Source organism: Hesperophylax consimilis, chromosome 6, assembly GCF_061612785.1.
Source record: "Hesperophylax consimilis isolate HC1 chromosome 6, BYU_Hcon_1.0, whole genome shotgun sequence".
In the NCBI taxonomy this organism is placed as follows: Eukaryota; Metazoa; Arthropoda; class Insecta; order Trichoptera; family Limnephilidae; genus Hesperophylax; species Hesperophylax consimilis.
Window position 1 is genome coordinate 6,328,313 of NC_142841.1, and position 18,124 is coordinate 6,346,436.

The following is an 18,124-nucleotide window of genomic DNA, read 5'->3' on the forward strand; positions in this document are numbered from 1 at the left end:
ACTAAGACATGAGCATACAAATATACCTCTAGGAAATATATTATTAATTGAAATAATTAATTGCTGATAGTTAAAATCTATATCTATTTATGTATTTATACTAATAATTAACTTACAATTAGCAACATTATGTTTACTATGTTCACTGTAATGTCGAAATATAAAAATCAATTGAAATGGGTAGCACCAATCATTTAAACTATCCAAATTAATATTCAACTCAGATAAGTAGATTTTAAAATGGTGGTGACCTTGAATAGATCCTAGAACATTTTACATGATGTGGGATTTATTTTATAATAATATTAATGTTAATGAAAACAGCAAAACATAAAATTGTCAAATCAACCAATATAGTTGTATATTTTATTTTTTACATGTATTTTAATTTAAAAACACTGGCATTTCATTTTATGTGACTAAATGATGTAGGTTTTCAAGACTAAGAAAAGGGGAAAAAATAAATGTTTGGAAACTTTCTGTTAAGTGACACTACATCAAGTAGGTTATTTCCAAATCTATTACTTTTGCCACTCAAACGATGTATACATTTACCACATTATTTAAATAATTTTATTCCTCAAAATAATAATATGGAAACACATGAACTGCTTACTGCGTTTTAAAGCCACCCAGATTTCACCGTTTTTTAGGTTCTCTAAATTTGGTTCATTATAATAAGCGATCGCTCAAAACGTTTTTGCAAATTTGCCATAATATGCCAAAAATCAGTCGAGTGGTACAGCACATTTTTTCTTCAACTTTTCGTCATAAAATATCCAGAAAACTTGAAATTTATAACTAATATTGCGTATTCTTAAATTCGATATCCCAAGTTTTCAATTTCAAAGGAAAATTAATGACAAATCTACAAAGTAACTAAAATTTGATGTTAGCTTCGGCAAAGTAAAAGATTGGTAACCTGCTTAATGTGGATTTTGCCAAAATTCCATATCTTTCAAGTTGTTGGTTGTCTTTTGTTGAAAGAGAATCCAAAAAATAACCAACAAAACCACAGCAGTGCTTAAAAAAAACATCTTAAAATAAATTCACTAATTAATAACTATGAATTTATTATAATATATGAAAATTTTATTGTGAAAATATAAATGTGTCTTAATAACACAAATAACCAGAAGCAAGCTTAAGTACATCTATTAGTATAAAATTGAATACTTTGTACACAACTTATTGATGATTTCATAGTTACAATATTGGAATAATTGATTTTTAAAATGAAGTCCTAATTATTTATGTACTTTATATTCCATTAAAATAATATTATTACAAATTTAAATGGAATAATCTTGAGCATGGCTTTGTTTTCAATGAAATCAGATAAAATACTTTTCTGAACATCTGCCAGGATAAATTATTCATATAGAGCATCAGTTTGCTGTTGAATCGATAATATTTGTTAAGTGACACTTTCTAAATTATTCAGGTATTCCGCTTCAACTTCACAGCACAGATAAGGTAAATACACAAAATAGGTACATGCTTAATACGGACTTTTTTTATAATAAAAAAAAAAACTTTGTAGTAGTTAGATAACAATGAGAAGTAAGTATTCGACAATGCTCTTTGGCCAAAGCTTCTTCCAAGTAGAAATGAGGGTTCTCTTGGTAACCCCTTTCTATGCCTTGTCAATTATCTAGAGGCAAGTAACAATGTGAAAGTTATCTTTCCAAAATTCTCCGAGAGTGAGACTTGTCCCTTCGGTCACCACAAAACACCGCTCGGAGTGTTTTAGTAGAGTTTCTTAAAGTTAGAAATAACCTGCTGGTCCATAGGCTGGAGTAACGGAGTGTTGTTGCATCTATCTTCTTAATTATATCTTTGTTCTTCAGGATAATGCAATTCGTTGATGTAGACCGATTGAATGTGGTGGCTAGATTAGCCACGCTCATATCTTGTTCTTGCTTTTCAATGATTTTACGTTTTATTTCTACAGTTACTTTTATTCTCTTATGGCTATCTTCCTTTGATCTTTTCTTCAGGGACATTTTTGCAATAGTTATTACACTTGGCACAAAAAACTTACAAATAATGTCTGAACACTAGTTTGGAAAAATGTGTGATCACATGCGACACTAACGTGCTAGCGGAACAAGTGCTAACTAGAGTTAGAGACTAACACACTGGGGCGGAAGTCCCGGCTCACAAGTGAGTGACGTGAAGATGGGACTTGCCCTTTCTGTGTCATTTGTTATGCGAAATGTCACTCATTAAGAGAGCAATTTTTTCATCATCTGTTTTGATCGTTATGTGAATTACTCGTTATAGGAGGTGCTCGTTATGAGAAGTTCAACTGTATATGTAACCTGTTTTAAAAACAGCTCCATCTGTTGGACGTAAAAGCAAAACGTGCCATTGTTTCTCTATCTGCACAGACAGATTGAGCCACAGTAATGCGTGGCGGGGTACAGCCAGTTAAGAAATGAATAAATAAAATACTATTTTATTTTTATAATGTCAAAATGTGGAGGGAAAAAAAACTATTGTTTTTAACAAAATGCATTATTTTCCATTTCCAAAAACTGAAACAAATACTTACTTTCATTATTATCTCACTAACACAAAGTGTTTTAAAAATAAAATGCGCATATTTACCACAGATAACGGTTGCGACAACAAGCTTATGCCAAATAACAAGGGTACAATTTTGCAGGTTATTCAGCCATAAGCATTGTCTTGTATATCAGATCACTTAACAGATATTGTATTACTGACTCAACGACGATTTAATTAAATTATGCTATTTTATCAAAGTATCTGGGAAGGATCACTAATACTGTCACTCATACTTGGTTTTAACATTATGAGAAATTTTGTCGTATATTTTATTTTAAAATTGGTTGATTATTTATTTGGTATCTTGTTTAAGAAAATTTCTCACCTTAAATCTAGTAATATGTTAAAAAATTGTAAGATTCGTATAATTAAATAGAAAGAGATAGAATAACAAGAAGAATATTGCATGACACAAAAGAATATGAGAAAAATGGTGGATGAATAATGGAATTTAGTATATTTATTTGGCATTACACAAGGCTAGCTAATGATCACGCAAACAAAATTAAAACACAGAACCAATTCAACCACTCGCTCAACTGCCAGAAGTCGTGTTAGGGCAAATCCAGCGAGATCAAAATATACACAAATCTGGAAACTAAAAGGAGATAGGCCAAACAGACAAATAAAATGTAATAAATCCAATTTAGTAACAAGCAGCCAAAGGACACCACCACCAAATAATTACCTCGCCCAACAAACAAACAAACAAACATACGTACAACCAATTTTGCATCTGTTAGTCATTGATGCCGAGTTGGAAAATCAAAAACGACAGAACATATTGGCAAAGCTAGAATCAAACTGAACAGAATGCTTTCATTAATGGATCCCAAACCTGAAACCTTTCTGCTTTCTGATCCGTGTGATTATTTAATGATAAGTAATTACAGAATAGAATGGGAATAGATGACAGCTTTACATTTGGCGCACAAGGTCGAGAAGAGACAGAAATAGTTCTTGATATGAACGTGAGAATACAACAGACAACCAACGTCGGCACAAGGACTCCTGTGCGGAGTTCAAACAGTACGTCTCGGTTAAAGTGACAAAGATGGGACGGCAACCTTTTGTGTCAATACATATTGGAAAGATTCTATAGTCGAGGTACTTGTTAATTTCTCAGGTAGCGAAGGTATTGTTGCATTTTAGCCAACTTTGACTGATTATGATAATTCAATCAATTGTACAAAATCTAGCCATGTTTGTGGAAAATAAAAGCAATTTAAATAATTAAACGAAAAGAATAGCCAGAATACAATAAGAGAAAATTATTGACCTTTAAATTGCCAGGTTTACAACCATCGTGTGCCGGGAACAAAATGCATTCTGCGCTCTGTACGCTTGCTGATAGTGTTTTACAAAATTATGTTTTGATAATAGTATCAAAATGAAAATTAAACAACCCAACCTAACCAGTGGTGAGTGATGATTTTATTTGTGAAATTTGTCTTGATTTAACAATCGTTGTGGTATTTGTCACTTTTCGATAAGAAAATTTGAAGTCATTAAATAAAAGTTAAAATATTGATCTTCCGTGTGGGGCGAAAGTCCCCCCGCTGCAACTGTCACTAATACAAAAAGTTATTCCGTGCTTATATCTTGTTGTGTCACTTTAACTGAGTTGTGCCGCATAGAGAGTCAGATAGATCACAGCACGCAAGCGGCGAACACAGCCATTACTCGTCATGGCACGTCCGAGTCTTGTGGCGCGCCTGTGTAAATGGCCTGGCGGTAACTATACCTGGTGGTGTTGGGGGGCGGGTTGCGGTCCGGAAGCGGTGGGGCGCGCAGTGGCGCAGGGGGCTCCGGCCCAGCCCCAGGCGCCCCCTCGGCCCCCTCCTCCATCTCGCCCATGAGCCCCGCATTGTTGCCTGCGGCCATTGCCACCGCACCCTCCATGCCCCACTGCGACACGCGCGAGCGGATCAAGTAGGCATATGTTCGGTATCGTTTCAGCTGGAATTAACATTCATACTAAATTAATAACTTTTTTATTACATGTCAAATTTGGGGTAGGTACTGTAGGTAGGTATGGTTTCATTTGGAATTAATAATCAAACAGAAAGTACTTATTCATTATGTGTTACATTGGGGTAGATACAGTAATTGTTTCAGTTGGAATTAACAATCATACAAATAAATAGGTACACATTCATTACATGTTACATTTGGGGTAGGTACTGTCGCAAAAACAAAAATAAAAACAATGCACGTGTTGCAAAAGGTTCCATGATAACTCATCAAAATGACAATTCAACACACCTTTAAAAAGTGCTATAAAGTTATGAAAAGTGGTCACCGTTGCAAACACACAAAAGTATAATAATAATAATGTACATATAAACAAAGAAATGTTTCTCATTTCATACATAATATTATAATCATCCTTTTACTGGCATTTCAACAATTTAAAAGTTTACTACGTTTTCACAGGCCCGTCTTTCAAATATACTACCCCTTGTCCTATTCGGGTCGGGAACTATCGCATGTATTCCAAATAATGTCATTACTCAAAATATATAAAAGAATAAAGCAGACTTGAATGAGTGTTACCTCGCTTTGAAGATAGGCCTCTTTCTCTCTATTGTGGTGAGAGGAACCAGGTTGCCGGGGTTGTTTCAATTCCACTTCGATTCTTTCACATCGCTCTTCATGGTCTCGTAATTGCTCACGCTAAGAACCAGACAGAGGGAAACAATATATTATCATTAGGAAGCATATACATAATACATATGAAGCACCAACCCGCTTATTTCATTATAGACATCTTCAACCTTTCTCCAGCTGTCACAACATATCCACTCGAGCGATTGGTTGTATATATATTATAAGATTAGAGTAGAACCTCGTTAATTCAAAATCTACTGGACATAAAAAATCAAATTTGGAATTAACAAATTCCCACGTAATTCGAAGTATTTTGGGAGTAAATTCGTAATTTGAATTATTCCCGTGTAAATTGAATTTTCACAGCAGACAGATCCTTCAAGTTCAGTTATTAAAGTAAATTCGTCAAAATACCACACATTTTCGCGTAAATCAAATTTTTGCAGCCGATTAATTAAGATATTTGACGTAAATTTGTACATTTACTGTATATTTCTGCATAAATCGAAATTGCGGCCGATTTCCATCGCAGCCGGCCATATAAATTCATATATTCTAAGTTAATTCATAAAAATATTATATATTTTCGTTGCGGCCGTCCCTTCGTGCTCAGTTATTCAAAGTAAATTCAGAAAATTGGGAATATTTCCGCGTAAATCGAAAATTCGCAGCTGATCTTTTAAACACAGATATTCAAAGTAAAAATAAATTTATTTCCACGTAAATTAAAATTTCACGGTTGATTTTCGTCGACATTCCAGTGTTAAATCGATTCAGATTTACAAAATAATAATACTAATAAGGACTGTGTTTAACCACTTCAAAAGACTTTTTCAGATACAGATTTATGAAATTTTATGATTTATTTTCGCAATAATCGAATTTTTTGTAATTCACAAACAAATTTTCGTGCTCAAACAAAAATAAATTACGAATTAACGAATTCAGAAATTAAAATACAAAAAATTCTGGTGATATTTTTATGGCAAAAATTTAGAATTTATTTTAATTATCAGGGTTCGAATTAACGGGGTTTTACTGCAATATCATTCCTCAAAATATTAATATGGAAACATATGAACTGCTTACTGTGGTTTAAAACCAATGAATCCACCTAGATTTCACCATTCATCCCATATTTTTAGGTTTTATAAATATGGCATATTATAAAACCTTTTTTGCAAACTTGACATAATATGCCAAAAATCACTCCAGTGGATATTGGGCTAGTAATGGAGAGTGACTGCTAAGTCAATTAGTTCAGTTTATGAATTTATGTTCCAGATAGCTCTAATGAAAGGTGAAGAAAACACAATATAAATTAAATTTAGCAGGTGAAAATAAATTATTGTTTTCGAAATACTAATGAAACTTGAACAAATAACCTTTGATACAACAGTAGAACCCCGTTAATTCGAACCCTGATAATTTGAAAAAACCCGTAATTCAAAATTTTTGTCAAAAAATATACACAGAAAATTTTTTTCATACAAAATGGTTTTTTAATTCGAAATTTGTTAATTCGTAATTCGAAATTTATTTTTGTCCGCAAACGAAAATTTGTTTGTGTAATTAAAAAAACTTCGATTTTTGCGAAAATGAATCAAATGAAAATTTCGTAAATCTGAATCAAAAAGACAGCCATAATGGTAAAATGCCGAAAAGTGTATTTTTACGTGGTTATACATCGCCCTAATTAGTATTATTATTTTGTAAATCGGAATCGATTTACACTGGAATGTCGTATTTTTTCCAATTTATTCCAAATATCCGAGTCCAAAGGGCCGAGAAAATTCGTTTTACGCGGAAATATGCAGTAGTTTTATAAATTTACACCAAATATTTGAATTCAAAGGGTCGGCTGCGACGGAATTCGAATGCTAAATTTCAATTTACGCGGAAATACGACATATTTTTACGAATATACTTCAAATATCTGAATTTAAAAGGCCGGCCGCGATGCAAATCTGCCGAGAAAATTCGATTTACGTGGGAATATATCGTATTTTTACGAATTTATTATAAATATCTGAATTTAAAGGGTCGGCCGCGAAATTTCGATTTATGCGTAAATATATCGCATTTTTACAAGTTTATTTCAAATATCTAAAGATCCGGTGCAGCGGAAATCGGCTCCGAAATTTCAATTTACGCAGAAATGTATTGTATTTTACTTCGAATATCTGAGTTAAAAGATCCAGCGCTATGGCCGCAAAAATTTCGATTCACGCGGAAATATGAGATATTTTTACGAAATTTACTTAAAATATCTGAATTTAAAGGGTAGGCCGTGAAATTGTGATTTACGTGGAAATGTGTGGTATTTTTATGAATTTGCTTAGAATAACTGAACTTGAAGGGCCGATCGCGACGGAAATCGGCTGAAAAAAAACGATTTAAACTGGAATAATTGGTATTAATACGAGTTTACTCCAAAGATACCACCCGAATTTGAAGGGGCGGCTAAGGAACTCGATTTTCGCCGTTTTTTTTTTTTTTTTGTTCATAAAATTTCGAATTATGTGGGAATTTGTTAATTCGAAATTTGATTTTTGATGTCGAATCTTCGAATCAACGAAGTTCTACTGTAGTAACATTATGTAATGCAATGTACTTACCACACCAGGTAGGTAGGTAGGTTATATTCTAATAGTTGAGATCATACATAAAATCATCTTATTTAACCGTCGCATAAGAATCTAATAAGTAAGATGGGAAATATATTTTATTGATACTGACCAGAGTGAGCTTGGTATGGGAGCACGGGAGAAGAGGCCTTTGAAACTTCCTCTGCGAACCGACTCCGCCGGCCAGAGGTTGTGCAGAAAAGGAGGCACACACAAAGTTTATCGTGTCGATCCAAGATTGGAGCTCTTTCGAATCACTGAAATAATAAAGTCATTAAAATAATACACAATAATGTTATTCCTCTCAATCCTTGAAGCCGCTCGAAGGCAATATTAATTATAAAATAAATATTCAGACTATTATTAAATTTGAAAATATTACATGATAGGATGCCGAAAACTAGGACTGTGTGGACTGCGACCCGGTGGAAGCGATCCAGAGTTGGACTGAGGAAGAGGATTGGAGCAGGATAGGAAGGTCAGAGGTTTGACGGCCAATGGCCAAGGACCGCAGCCAGTGGAGAACATTTGTGGAGGAGGCATAATCCCACCCCAGGATGTAGCTCCGTGATGATGATGATTCAAACTATGCAAAAAGAATGCTCTATCATTTTCAGTTGTGTATAAATATTTACCTTGTTTGAAAAAGATATTCGGCCTGATCAGCTGTTTGCAACCTGAATACATGTTGCTTTTTGGTATAGTCAGTCGCTTTAGTTGCCAGTCCGTGGTGTATTCTGAAAGATACAAATGAAACATTCAAATATGCTCCTGCCATTTGGGAATACATAATATTTCTCATTTCATTTAATCATATTTAAATTGTCCAGGGAAGTTTCCACTGTGAAGTACACACGGTAAGATCCAAATAGATATAAAATTTGTGATAAAAAAATGACTTTCAGAAAGCATTCTAAAGTGTAAATTTGTGAAAGACATTTATGTATTTTATCAAAATGTTGTTGGTTGATACAGAAGCGTGATACGGGAGAGTAACGGGTTAGTTAAAAAGCGTGTAGTTTCTACCTTATTGCATTGTGCAGATTGTCCGACATTTGATTTTTTCTAAATCCATGCTCGTCTTTGTGTAAATACAGAATCAAGTCCCTAAGAGTGCAGTAGAACATTTTCCAGCCTCGCTTGCCAAACGGCGCTGTAAATAAAATGTTCAGCTTTAGTCTCTCTCATTGGGACAACACACAATCAGATTAAGAGATCTTAAGAGGGACGGCTGATCTGCTTTTTTCACACAAAAATTAAATTTGGAATTGAGGCCAAAATACTTCACCAAACTCAATAATTCTTTATTAAATCAAAAGGTACTATGTGATCCTTTATTTATATGTGTCTTAAATTATAAAATATAGGCCATTAAAGGTTTGATTTTAGAGGTAACGTTTGACATTTTTTGTGAGACAAAAAGTAGTAAAAAAAAATGTGTTTGTTAAGTTAAATTTTTAAATTATATAATGTGTACCAGCAAATTGTTTTCCAATGTAAATTGGTGTTCGCAATTTAAATTAAAGCCAATCAAAATGTTTTTAAAATAATTTATATTTTTTATCTCATATTTTGTTATATTTACATAGTAATTAGGGCATTTTAAAAGAAATTTCATTATTCACAAATAATTGCCAAAGTTGCCTCTAAAATCGTTTCGTATTGATTTCTCTAATGGCTGACATTTTTTAATTTGAAACACAAATAAAGAAAGTGCAAATATCCCAACTAGTTATTTTCTATATAGATTTAAGTCTTTTGAGAGAAGAAATTTTTGTAAAAATTTAAGTTTTGTATGAAAAAGGCCGCGCAGCTGTTCCTCTTAAAATTAAAGAACAAGTTCAATGACATCATTTTTCATAATGTGGCATTTTTCTGCAGAATAATAAAAATCCACTACACATTGCAATGTGTTGTAAGATAAGCATAGTTTTCCTAGAACTACATACAGCAGTTGGCCGCAGACTAGGAAATAATGTAAACAGAGTAAGATAAACTTTGCGTTTGCAAATTTTGCGGCTTTTAAGGACAAAATAAACAGCATTTAAAAAATTATACAAATATTTTACACAGCACCTTCATTCCTGCATAATGCAGTTTATGCCAGTGTTTCTTAAATTAGGAAAAAACAATTAATTTTTATTTTAATGAAGATAAATCACTTTGTGCACTCCGCAATATAATCAAAATAATCTACATGTTTCGAAACCAATGGTTTCTTCATCACGATAAATTTATAATTAATATATCATTGAAGAAGATAATACAAATTACAATTACAAATAAATCTAAACAAAACAAGGCACAGAAAAATAAAAAGATAACGGTTTCAACTAGGAATCGAACCCAGGATCTCTGAAATCTCTGAAATAAAATATATTTTATATAAGTAAATATAATATGTGTGGTACAATTTGTGATATTTAAATACACAATATACTGCACTCATAACCAGATGTGAGGGTATTTCTGACAGTTTTTTTTAAATTCAAATTAATGTGTTGATAAGAAGTCAAACTAAAGCCAGTTGTATGCGAGGTCACTATGACGGGGCAGTAAAGATACTCCTCGGTATCTCTAACTTGTCAGTTTTTATAAATGCTATTATAGTATTCAAAAACTTAAAATTGTCACTTCACGGAACGTATAAAGAATTCAGTTTTAAAGGCAGTTAGAACCCTGTCATGGTAACCTTGGGCAAAAACGCGATAGCTTACAATGGTAACCGGACAAAACAGAACAAAATAAAATAATTAGTAATGGTTAGGACAGATTAGTTTTGCGTTTCATGAATTTATATAATTCTTCAAAAGCGTTCTGTTTTGTTGTGGAACCCATAAAATATGGTTGCAAACGGTTGGCAATAAACGTGTTGCGGAACCCTTAAAATATGGTTGCAAACGATTGGCAATAATTTGTTGGCGGGTTTACTTTTCTTTCCGTTTTCCTCAAGGCAGCACTTGCGCATGACGTATCCCTTCTTGTACTCGACAGCGTGCGTGCGGTCCGGCACGTCCAGGAAGGGGTTGGAGCCCACCGAGGGGCCTCGGACAGCCGGGTGCGCCTCGCTGCCGCCTCCCCGGGGGCCCTGGCCCTCCAGGACTTCGCCCACTTCCACAGCTTCAGAATCACTGAAAATGCAAACAAGAAGGCTATCAAATATTGTCTTGTACAACAGAAAATTAATAGACTAACTCATTAGCCATCAAGCCGTTTCCTGCAGGGGTAGGCAGAGAAGATGGACTGCCAAACTACTCGGTCTTGGCACATAATCCTTGCTTCTATATACCCTTTTATAATTGTGACTCTTGACCCGGGCCGACTCAAGTATTTGATTCACTTGATTGTGCCTTGACTTCCTCGGGTGTCCCCGACTTCTTTCATTTACATTGGCTTCATATATTCTTCTTACACTCTTTGTTCATCTTCTCTACATGCCCAAACTGTCTAAGCATCCCATTCTTAATCTTACTAAACCCTTGTACTAAAGCAAATTATCAAAAATTTCAATTGAAATTGGTAAAAAAAAGTCCTAGCAAAACTCCATCAAACTGTGAATTCCAGTCACATGTCACGTATGTGACAGCCAAACAGGTGTTGACTTTCCAAATCACATACGTATGCACCAGCTGCAGAAGATTAAATTTGATGAGAAGAAATTAATCTACTGAAAACGTTAAAAAACTATAATAAATTGATCAGATGAGAAGAATAATTCAGATAATACTATTCAAATTTTTTCAACGCAATAAAAGGGGAAAAGAAATAGAAATAATTATCTTACAGTGCCCATTCCAGAGGATGGCTCTTGATGGCATGATACAGAGCCTTGAGGATTTCTCTAGGAAAGTTGGCCCCATCATTTAGATCTGCTAGATTTTCTATGAATTCTGCGCAGGACATTTTCCTGCCCGCACTTTGGCCATGTAAGTCTGTGTTCAGCAGCATTATTGCACAAGTCAATGTGTGAACTGCATCTGTTGACACAAAATAATTACATTTAGCAAAGTGCATATACACAAGTCAATGTGTGAACTGCATCTGTTGACACAAAATAATTACATTTAGCAAAGTGCATATACACAAGTCAATGTGTGAACTGCATCTGTTGACACAAAATAATTACATTTAGCAAAGTGCATATACACAAGTCAATGTGTGAACTGCATCTGTTGACACAAAATAATTACATTTAGCAAAGTGCATATACACAAGTCAATGTGTGAACTGCATCTGTTGACACAAAATAATTACATTTAGCAAAGTGCATATACACAAGTCAATGTGTGAACGGCATCTGTTGACACAAAATAATTACATTTAGCAAAGTGCATATACACAAGTCAATGTGTGAACTGCATCTGTTGACACAAAATAATTACATTTAGCAAAGTGCATATACACAAGTCAATGTGTGAACTGCATCTGTTGACACAAAATAATTACATTTAGCAAAGTGCATATACACAAGTCAATGTGTGAACTGCATCTGTTGACACAAAATAATTACATTTAGCAAAGTGCATATACACAAGTCAATGTGTGAACGGCATCTGTTGACACAAAATAATTACATTTAGCAAAGTGCATATAAAAACGTCATGTTATAGTAACAATAACTACTCTTCCATATCCAATGCCTCAAGGATTATTACACATTAACCCCTCAAGCGTTTTAGGGTCATATATGACCGGGCGTCCATATTTTATAAAAGCATTTTTATAATTTTTTCTATAAATAATTTAAAATTTTATAAAATTATGTATTTTCGGAAATACTAAATTTTTTTTAACGTTAGAAATAAAAATAATAATTCTTTCCAATTTGCCTCAAAAATATATACTGGATGCACTGGATTGATAATAAAATAATAGCTAAAATTAAGAATTACGTACAAATCCAATTATATTGCGAGTAGAAAGAAGTCTTCTTAATAATGTTGCAAATCAGGTTTTCTTTTTAAATGATTGTAAAAAATGTAAATATCTGAAGTTCGCAAAATAAAATAAAATACTTTTTGTGTAATGTTTTTTTCCTGCATAAATCAAAATAAGTGGCTGGTGTTACGCGGGAATTTAAACCTTTTCGCCATCTACATAAGGAGTGTTATTGTTAGTGGCCCAATTCCAAATGTTACACAACGTTGTGCATCACCTTAAGTGCCTTGACAAAACTACGCCACAATCATCATTCTGACTAGAAATGCCAATTTCGAGCAAATGGGCCATTTTAACACTTGATGGAAATGATTTTTTTTATGCGAATACCATGTAGGAGTTTTGAAGTTATTAAGTTGGTCTATGGCATCCCAAATTGAGATAAGTTGTGATGCCGAACGGAGTGGGGAATAGGAATGTTTGAGTTTTAATGCTAAGGTTTGAAAAATTATCTATTTGTGATTTCATGGCAGAATGTTGACATGGTGCTAGTTAAAACTGTCATTATTTGATTTACAAATGGGGTACGTCAAACTGCTTCATCTACCATTGAAATTACCTTTGATTATATGGTCTTTGGAAAATAGCTAACTGTCATATTAATTAGAAGGATCAGTCATATTGCTAACAGTATAGTACCTTGTGAATTAAAGGTGCCGGGGTTGCAGTCTAAGTATCTCCGTGAGAAGTGCACCAGCACACGCTCCCTCTCCTGGGTCTCCCCCGTCAGACAGAACTGTCTGAGGAACTTGCGCAGGGCCCCATCCAACGTGTCCTTGTCAAAGTTAAAGTAACGCAGGTATTCTTCTGCCACAGCGCGGGAGAAATCATTACTGGAAATACAAAATGGTTTGATTGAAATGAATGCACATATATGCACATCCCTATGAAAACATGACAAAAGAAGTGGTTTTTATTGAATCATGGGCAATCAAAATATGTACAAACAGAAATAAAAAGGAAATAAGCCAGTTACTTAATTACCGCACAAAAAATTTATTTAATTCAATTTGATATTAGGAATTGTAAAAAAAAATAATTTTCAGATATTGAACACTAAAAAAAATATATGCATAATAACACAACACACCAATGAAAAGAAGTTAATTTTTTTGTGTTTATATTAATACTTATGATATTTCTAGTTTTGATCCTGACAATTCGTGGTGGAATTCCATTGTAATGATATATTGAAACACTTTTTTCAACTTATTTAATACTTATGATTTAGGGAAATTTCCAAAATAGAGTTAAATCATCAACATGAAATTTTATCATTTTTAAATTTTGAAGAATTTCCCCAAAAATCCTTTTTCATACAAAATGGTTTTTTAATTCAAAATTCATTAATTTGTAATTCAAAATTTATTAAATCTGAATCTAAAAGACAGTCGAGGTGGTAAAACACCGAAAAATGTATTTTTTACGTGGCTGTACATCGTTCTAATTAGTATTATTGTTTTATAAATCTGAATAGATTTACACTAGAATGTCATATTTTTTCGAATTTATTTTGAATATCTGAATTTAAAGGGTCGGCCGCGAAATGTATCGTATTTACGAATTTACTTTGAATATCTGAATTTAAAGGGCTGACCGCGGCAGTAATTCGTGTTATTACGAATTTACTCCAAAGATACTACCCGAATTAGAAGGGGTGACAGAGTTACTCGATTTCGAATTACGTGGGAATTTGTTAATTCTAAATTTGATTTTTGATGGTGGATTTCGAATTAACAAGAATCTAATGTAGTGCAAAAAAAAACACAATTTTGGAAAAAAAGGCCAAGCTTTTGTTCAGAAAGAGAGAGTAATGTGTTACTTTTTGCTAAGATGCCTGGAGACGTCGGACTTCTTAAAGCCGTCCAGGCCGTAGAGACGCTTGGCGAGGCGGATAGCAGAGGGGATGTCCACTGCCTTGGGGCTGTAGTGGAACGAGTGCAGTGAGTCTGCATCCGCCTCCGAGCACGCCTCCTCGGGCGAAGAGCACGCCGACCCCCCCACGCACATTTCTTCCTCGCGCAACTCCTGAAATTACAACACAACATTAAATTTTAGCAATTCTGGTGATAATGTGTTGATCAAGTCTCATAGCTATGACGGACATTACAAACAGCCATCCTAAGAAATTTTGATAACAAAATACTATTGATACTATTTTATGAATCATCAACTTGGCAATACAAACTTATAACATTGAACCAAAAGCATGGACTAACTTGCCAATGGTCATGCCGGTGACTGCGGGAAATGTTATTCATACTATCATTTGATTTTTCACAGGTCTGCACTAGCATGTATATTGATAATTTCCTAAATGAAGTTCTAAATACTAGATGATTATATGTAGAGATAAATAACTTACATGATAGCCATGAGATTCGGGAGTGTGTTGGCCCGTATCCCCGTTCTGAGTGTTCCCTTTACTGCTGGGATTATTCCTCCCGGCCGACGGACTGTCTCCGTTGGTCATCCTGTCCTGTTTGTCAGGCCCCTTCACCTGAATCACTATCCTGTGATCCTGGCTGTCGGAGTTATCACTGTTCTGCCTGCTATTGCTTTCCAGAGTGGGGTTAGAGCTCGTCATGTAAGGGGGATTCCCGCCTTGACCGCATTTGACACGTTTGTTGCAAGGTTCGGACACGAGGATCGTGGAATCGGAATCACTCGGGTCCGAGACTTCCATGCATTCTCGTCCGTTGAACAGGTCCACTCCTTGTTCTTGGTAGTCGGGACTGGAGATGTTGGAGACGGCCTCCGAGACGCTGTGCTGCTGGTTGGGGGCAAGCGGAGGGTGCTTGGAGGGGTCCGGCGGTGTCCGACTCGAGATGGAGGCGCTCGACATCACCGAGCTTGACACGCTTGTGGGAGAAGCGGGGGAAAGAGATCTGCGTGATTAAATAACATGTGTTTCAACATCGAGAAAGTGAAAACAAAGTGATCAATCTTTCATTCATGTTGTGACTTAATAAAATGGAAACATGCGGAAACATGCCTGATTTGATATTACATATCGGTGGTCTTAGGTCAACATTTTCTTTCGAGAATTGTCATTTATATATAAATAAATATGTAAATGTTTGCTTGTTCAAAATCTTAAATTTCCGAAAATTCTTTACTGATTGCTTTGTAAATTTTGACACAACGTTGCATTTGAATACGCCTGTGTTTTTATATATCTATATTATATAGATGCCACCGGTGACAGGTAAAACATGTTTTTTTTCAAACAGCGCCATCTGTTAGACGTAAAAGCAACAAGCGCTATTGTTTCTCAATCGGCACAGACAGACTAAGCCACAGCAACGCGTGGCTGGGTATAGCTTGTAAATAAATAAATTTTGTACTTTATCATATCTTTATCTAAGACCACAGATATGAGTATATTAAGAGGAATACATTCATACCGAAGGAGAAGAAAATCAACAAGTTAAGTGAAATAATCATTGCTTTTTATTACGAACAACATTGTGTGAAGATAAAGGGGCGAGTTTGTAAAATACCTTTGAGGAGAGATTCCTTCTGAAACAGAAGTAGAATTCGATGTGGCGGTAGTGGAGCTTGAGCCATTATATTGAGAAGTGTTCTTCTCTGAGGAACTAGAAACTGGCGCATTATAGGTCCAAACAATTCTGAAACGCCGTTAAAAACAATATTAAAATATATTCAAAAAAATATATATTACTATCACTAATTCTGTAAAAAGCAATGTTTGCAGTTAGTGTCAATCTATTCTGTATTATTTGCTGTTGTTTTCCTGACAACAAAAAACCAATACAAAATAATGACATTAATAAATTTTCAATGAAATCTCATCAATTCATCACTTTCGCTGTTACTGCCACTATTCTTTTGTTTAATATATAATAATTTAATGATATGCGCCTATTGTGATTTTACAATAAACCTCCAGAAAAAAAACACCACACAGTAAATAGAAAAAAAATAGTTGACAAGAAAATGTCGGGTAGAGAGGAACAGAGAGGTTAAGGTTGGCGTGATTCGAACTCCATCAAAATCGACAGTCAGTCGCCATTTTGATATATCGACATTTTAACAACAATTATTGCTTTTTATCAAATTGTGATTAGCTGACAAACATAAAAACATGATAGTTATGCTTGGCAGCTGATAAAAAATTGATTAGAAGCTGGAACAGACCGAGAATGGCTGCTTAACGGGGACCGTTAAAATGTCAAAAAAACCAGAATGGCAGAAAGATCATCGATTTGGTGAACATCAAATGCGATGGTAGTTTAAAACACCCCAACCCAAAAGAGGAAGAAAATGATGATGATGTCAATAGCTTCCTCCAGACACTCCACACAATGCAGAACACACATACATTCCGAACCAGAAAATAAATAAAGTGCATGAAATCAATAATAATAATAATAATATTCAGATATTTCCTTTAATGTTCAACTCTTGGTTGATACTTGTTAGCACTTGTCTCGGAGTCTGGACGAAGCTAATAAGATGTAAGTATGAGGTATGTATGAGAAGGTGGTTAACCTGTCGGTGGGATGCGTGGCAGGTTGTCGGCCGGAAGAGTTGCCCCGGGAGTCGGGCCGCGTGTCCAGGAGGGTGTTGAGGGAGGAGGTCACATCGTCGTCGTCAATGTCAATAGCCACCGCGCTCATGGAGGACTCCTTCTGAAACTGAAGCGTCGTAAACATTCTAACAGCGGTAGCAATCAAGCAGGAAGAAGATGAGTTATGCTTACACAATGAGGAAACTTAATAATAATTCATTATGAGTCAAACATGTTATCTTTTCACCGGATGTATTATGTATCGCGAGGAACTAATTTGAAAACGTATGAAGGCACAAATTATTCATCTTTCATGGGTACACAACAACGCCACAAAGTTCAAAGCCAAAGACAGATAGTTATTATAGAGCTACAATGAAGAAAAAGTTAAACTAAGGCCAGGCGCACACAGATGACTTTTGTAAGTTTCGACACATAGGCAACAGTTTTGTCACCGTTTAAAAATCCATTGCAGTATACGACATATCAGCATGTACCCGAAACACTTTTAACCAGCGATTTCTGGACATATTTGGAATTAAAATATTTATTCCATATTGCTGTCCAATGACATTTTTTCAATTAAAACAAAAAAAAAATATTTTTCCACAACACATGACTGGGTAAAACCTAACACATCACGTAATATGCACTACGTTTCGTTCCAACAGCACCGTACAGACGAGCCAAGAGTATCAGAGACGAATCACACGATCCATTGCAAAGTATAAACTTTGATCAGTGGTAAGAAAAAAAATTGTTTTTTTAATTGAAAAAAATTATCATCGGACAGCAAAATGACATCTACATTTTAATTAACAACATCACACTAACTTCAAAT

General features: G+C 34.6%; 1 protein-coding gene across 4 annotated transcripts in view; it reads right to left on the reverse strand.

Moving 5' to 3' along the window:
- Efa6 (Exchange factor for Arf 6) overlaps positions 1-18,124 on the reverse strand; it is a 208,559-nt gene that overhangs the window by 6,354 nt on the left and 184,081 nt on the right. For 2 of the 4 annotated variants that reach the window (XM_089632339.1, XM_089632338.1), the window contains exons 10-21: positions 17,265-17,410; positions 16,253-16,381; positions 15,115-15,637; positions 14,572-14,777; positions 13,389-13,582; positions 11,596-11,788; positions 10,743-10,942; positions 8,838-8,964; positions 8,447-8,548; positions 7,924-8,068; positions 5,131-5,250; positions 4,319-4,533 (exon numbers count right to left, since the gene is read on the reverse strand). In XM_089632339.1, coding sequence (XP_089488465.1) covers positions 4,319-4,533; positions 5,131-5,250; positions 7,924-8,068; positions 8,447-8,548; positions 8,838-8,964; positions 10,743-10,942; positions 11,596-11,788; positions 13,389-13,582; positions 14,572-14,777; positions 15,115-15,637; positions 16,253-16,381; positions 17,265-17,410 — 2,300 coding nt within the window. The remainder of the gene's footprint in view (positions 1-4,318; positions 4,534-5,130; positions 5,251-7,923; positions 8,069-8,446; positions 8,549-8,837; positions 8,965-10,742; positions 10,943-11,595; positions 11,789-13,388; positions 13,583-14,571; positions 14,778-15,114; positions 15,638-16,252; positions 16,382-17,264; positions 17,411-18,124) is intronic. The other 2 variants (XM_089632342.1, XM_089632340.1) reach the window with 2 other exon arrangements.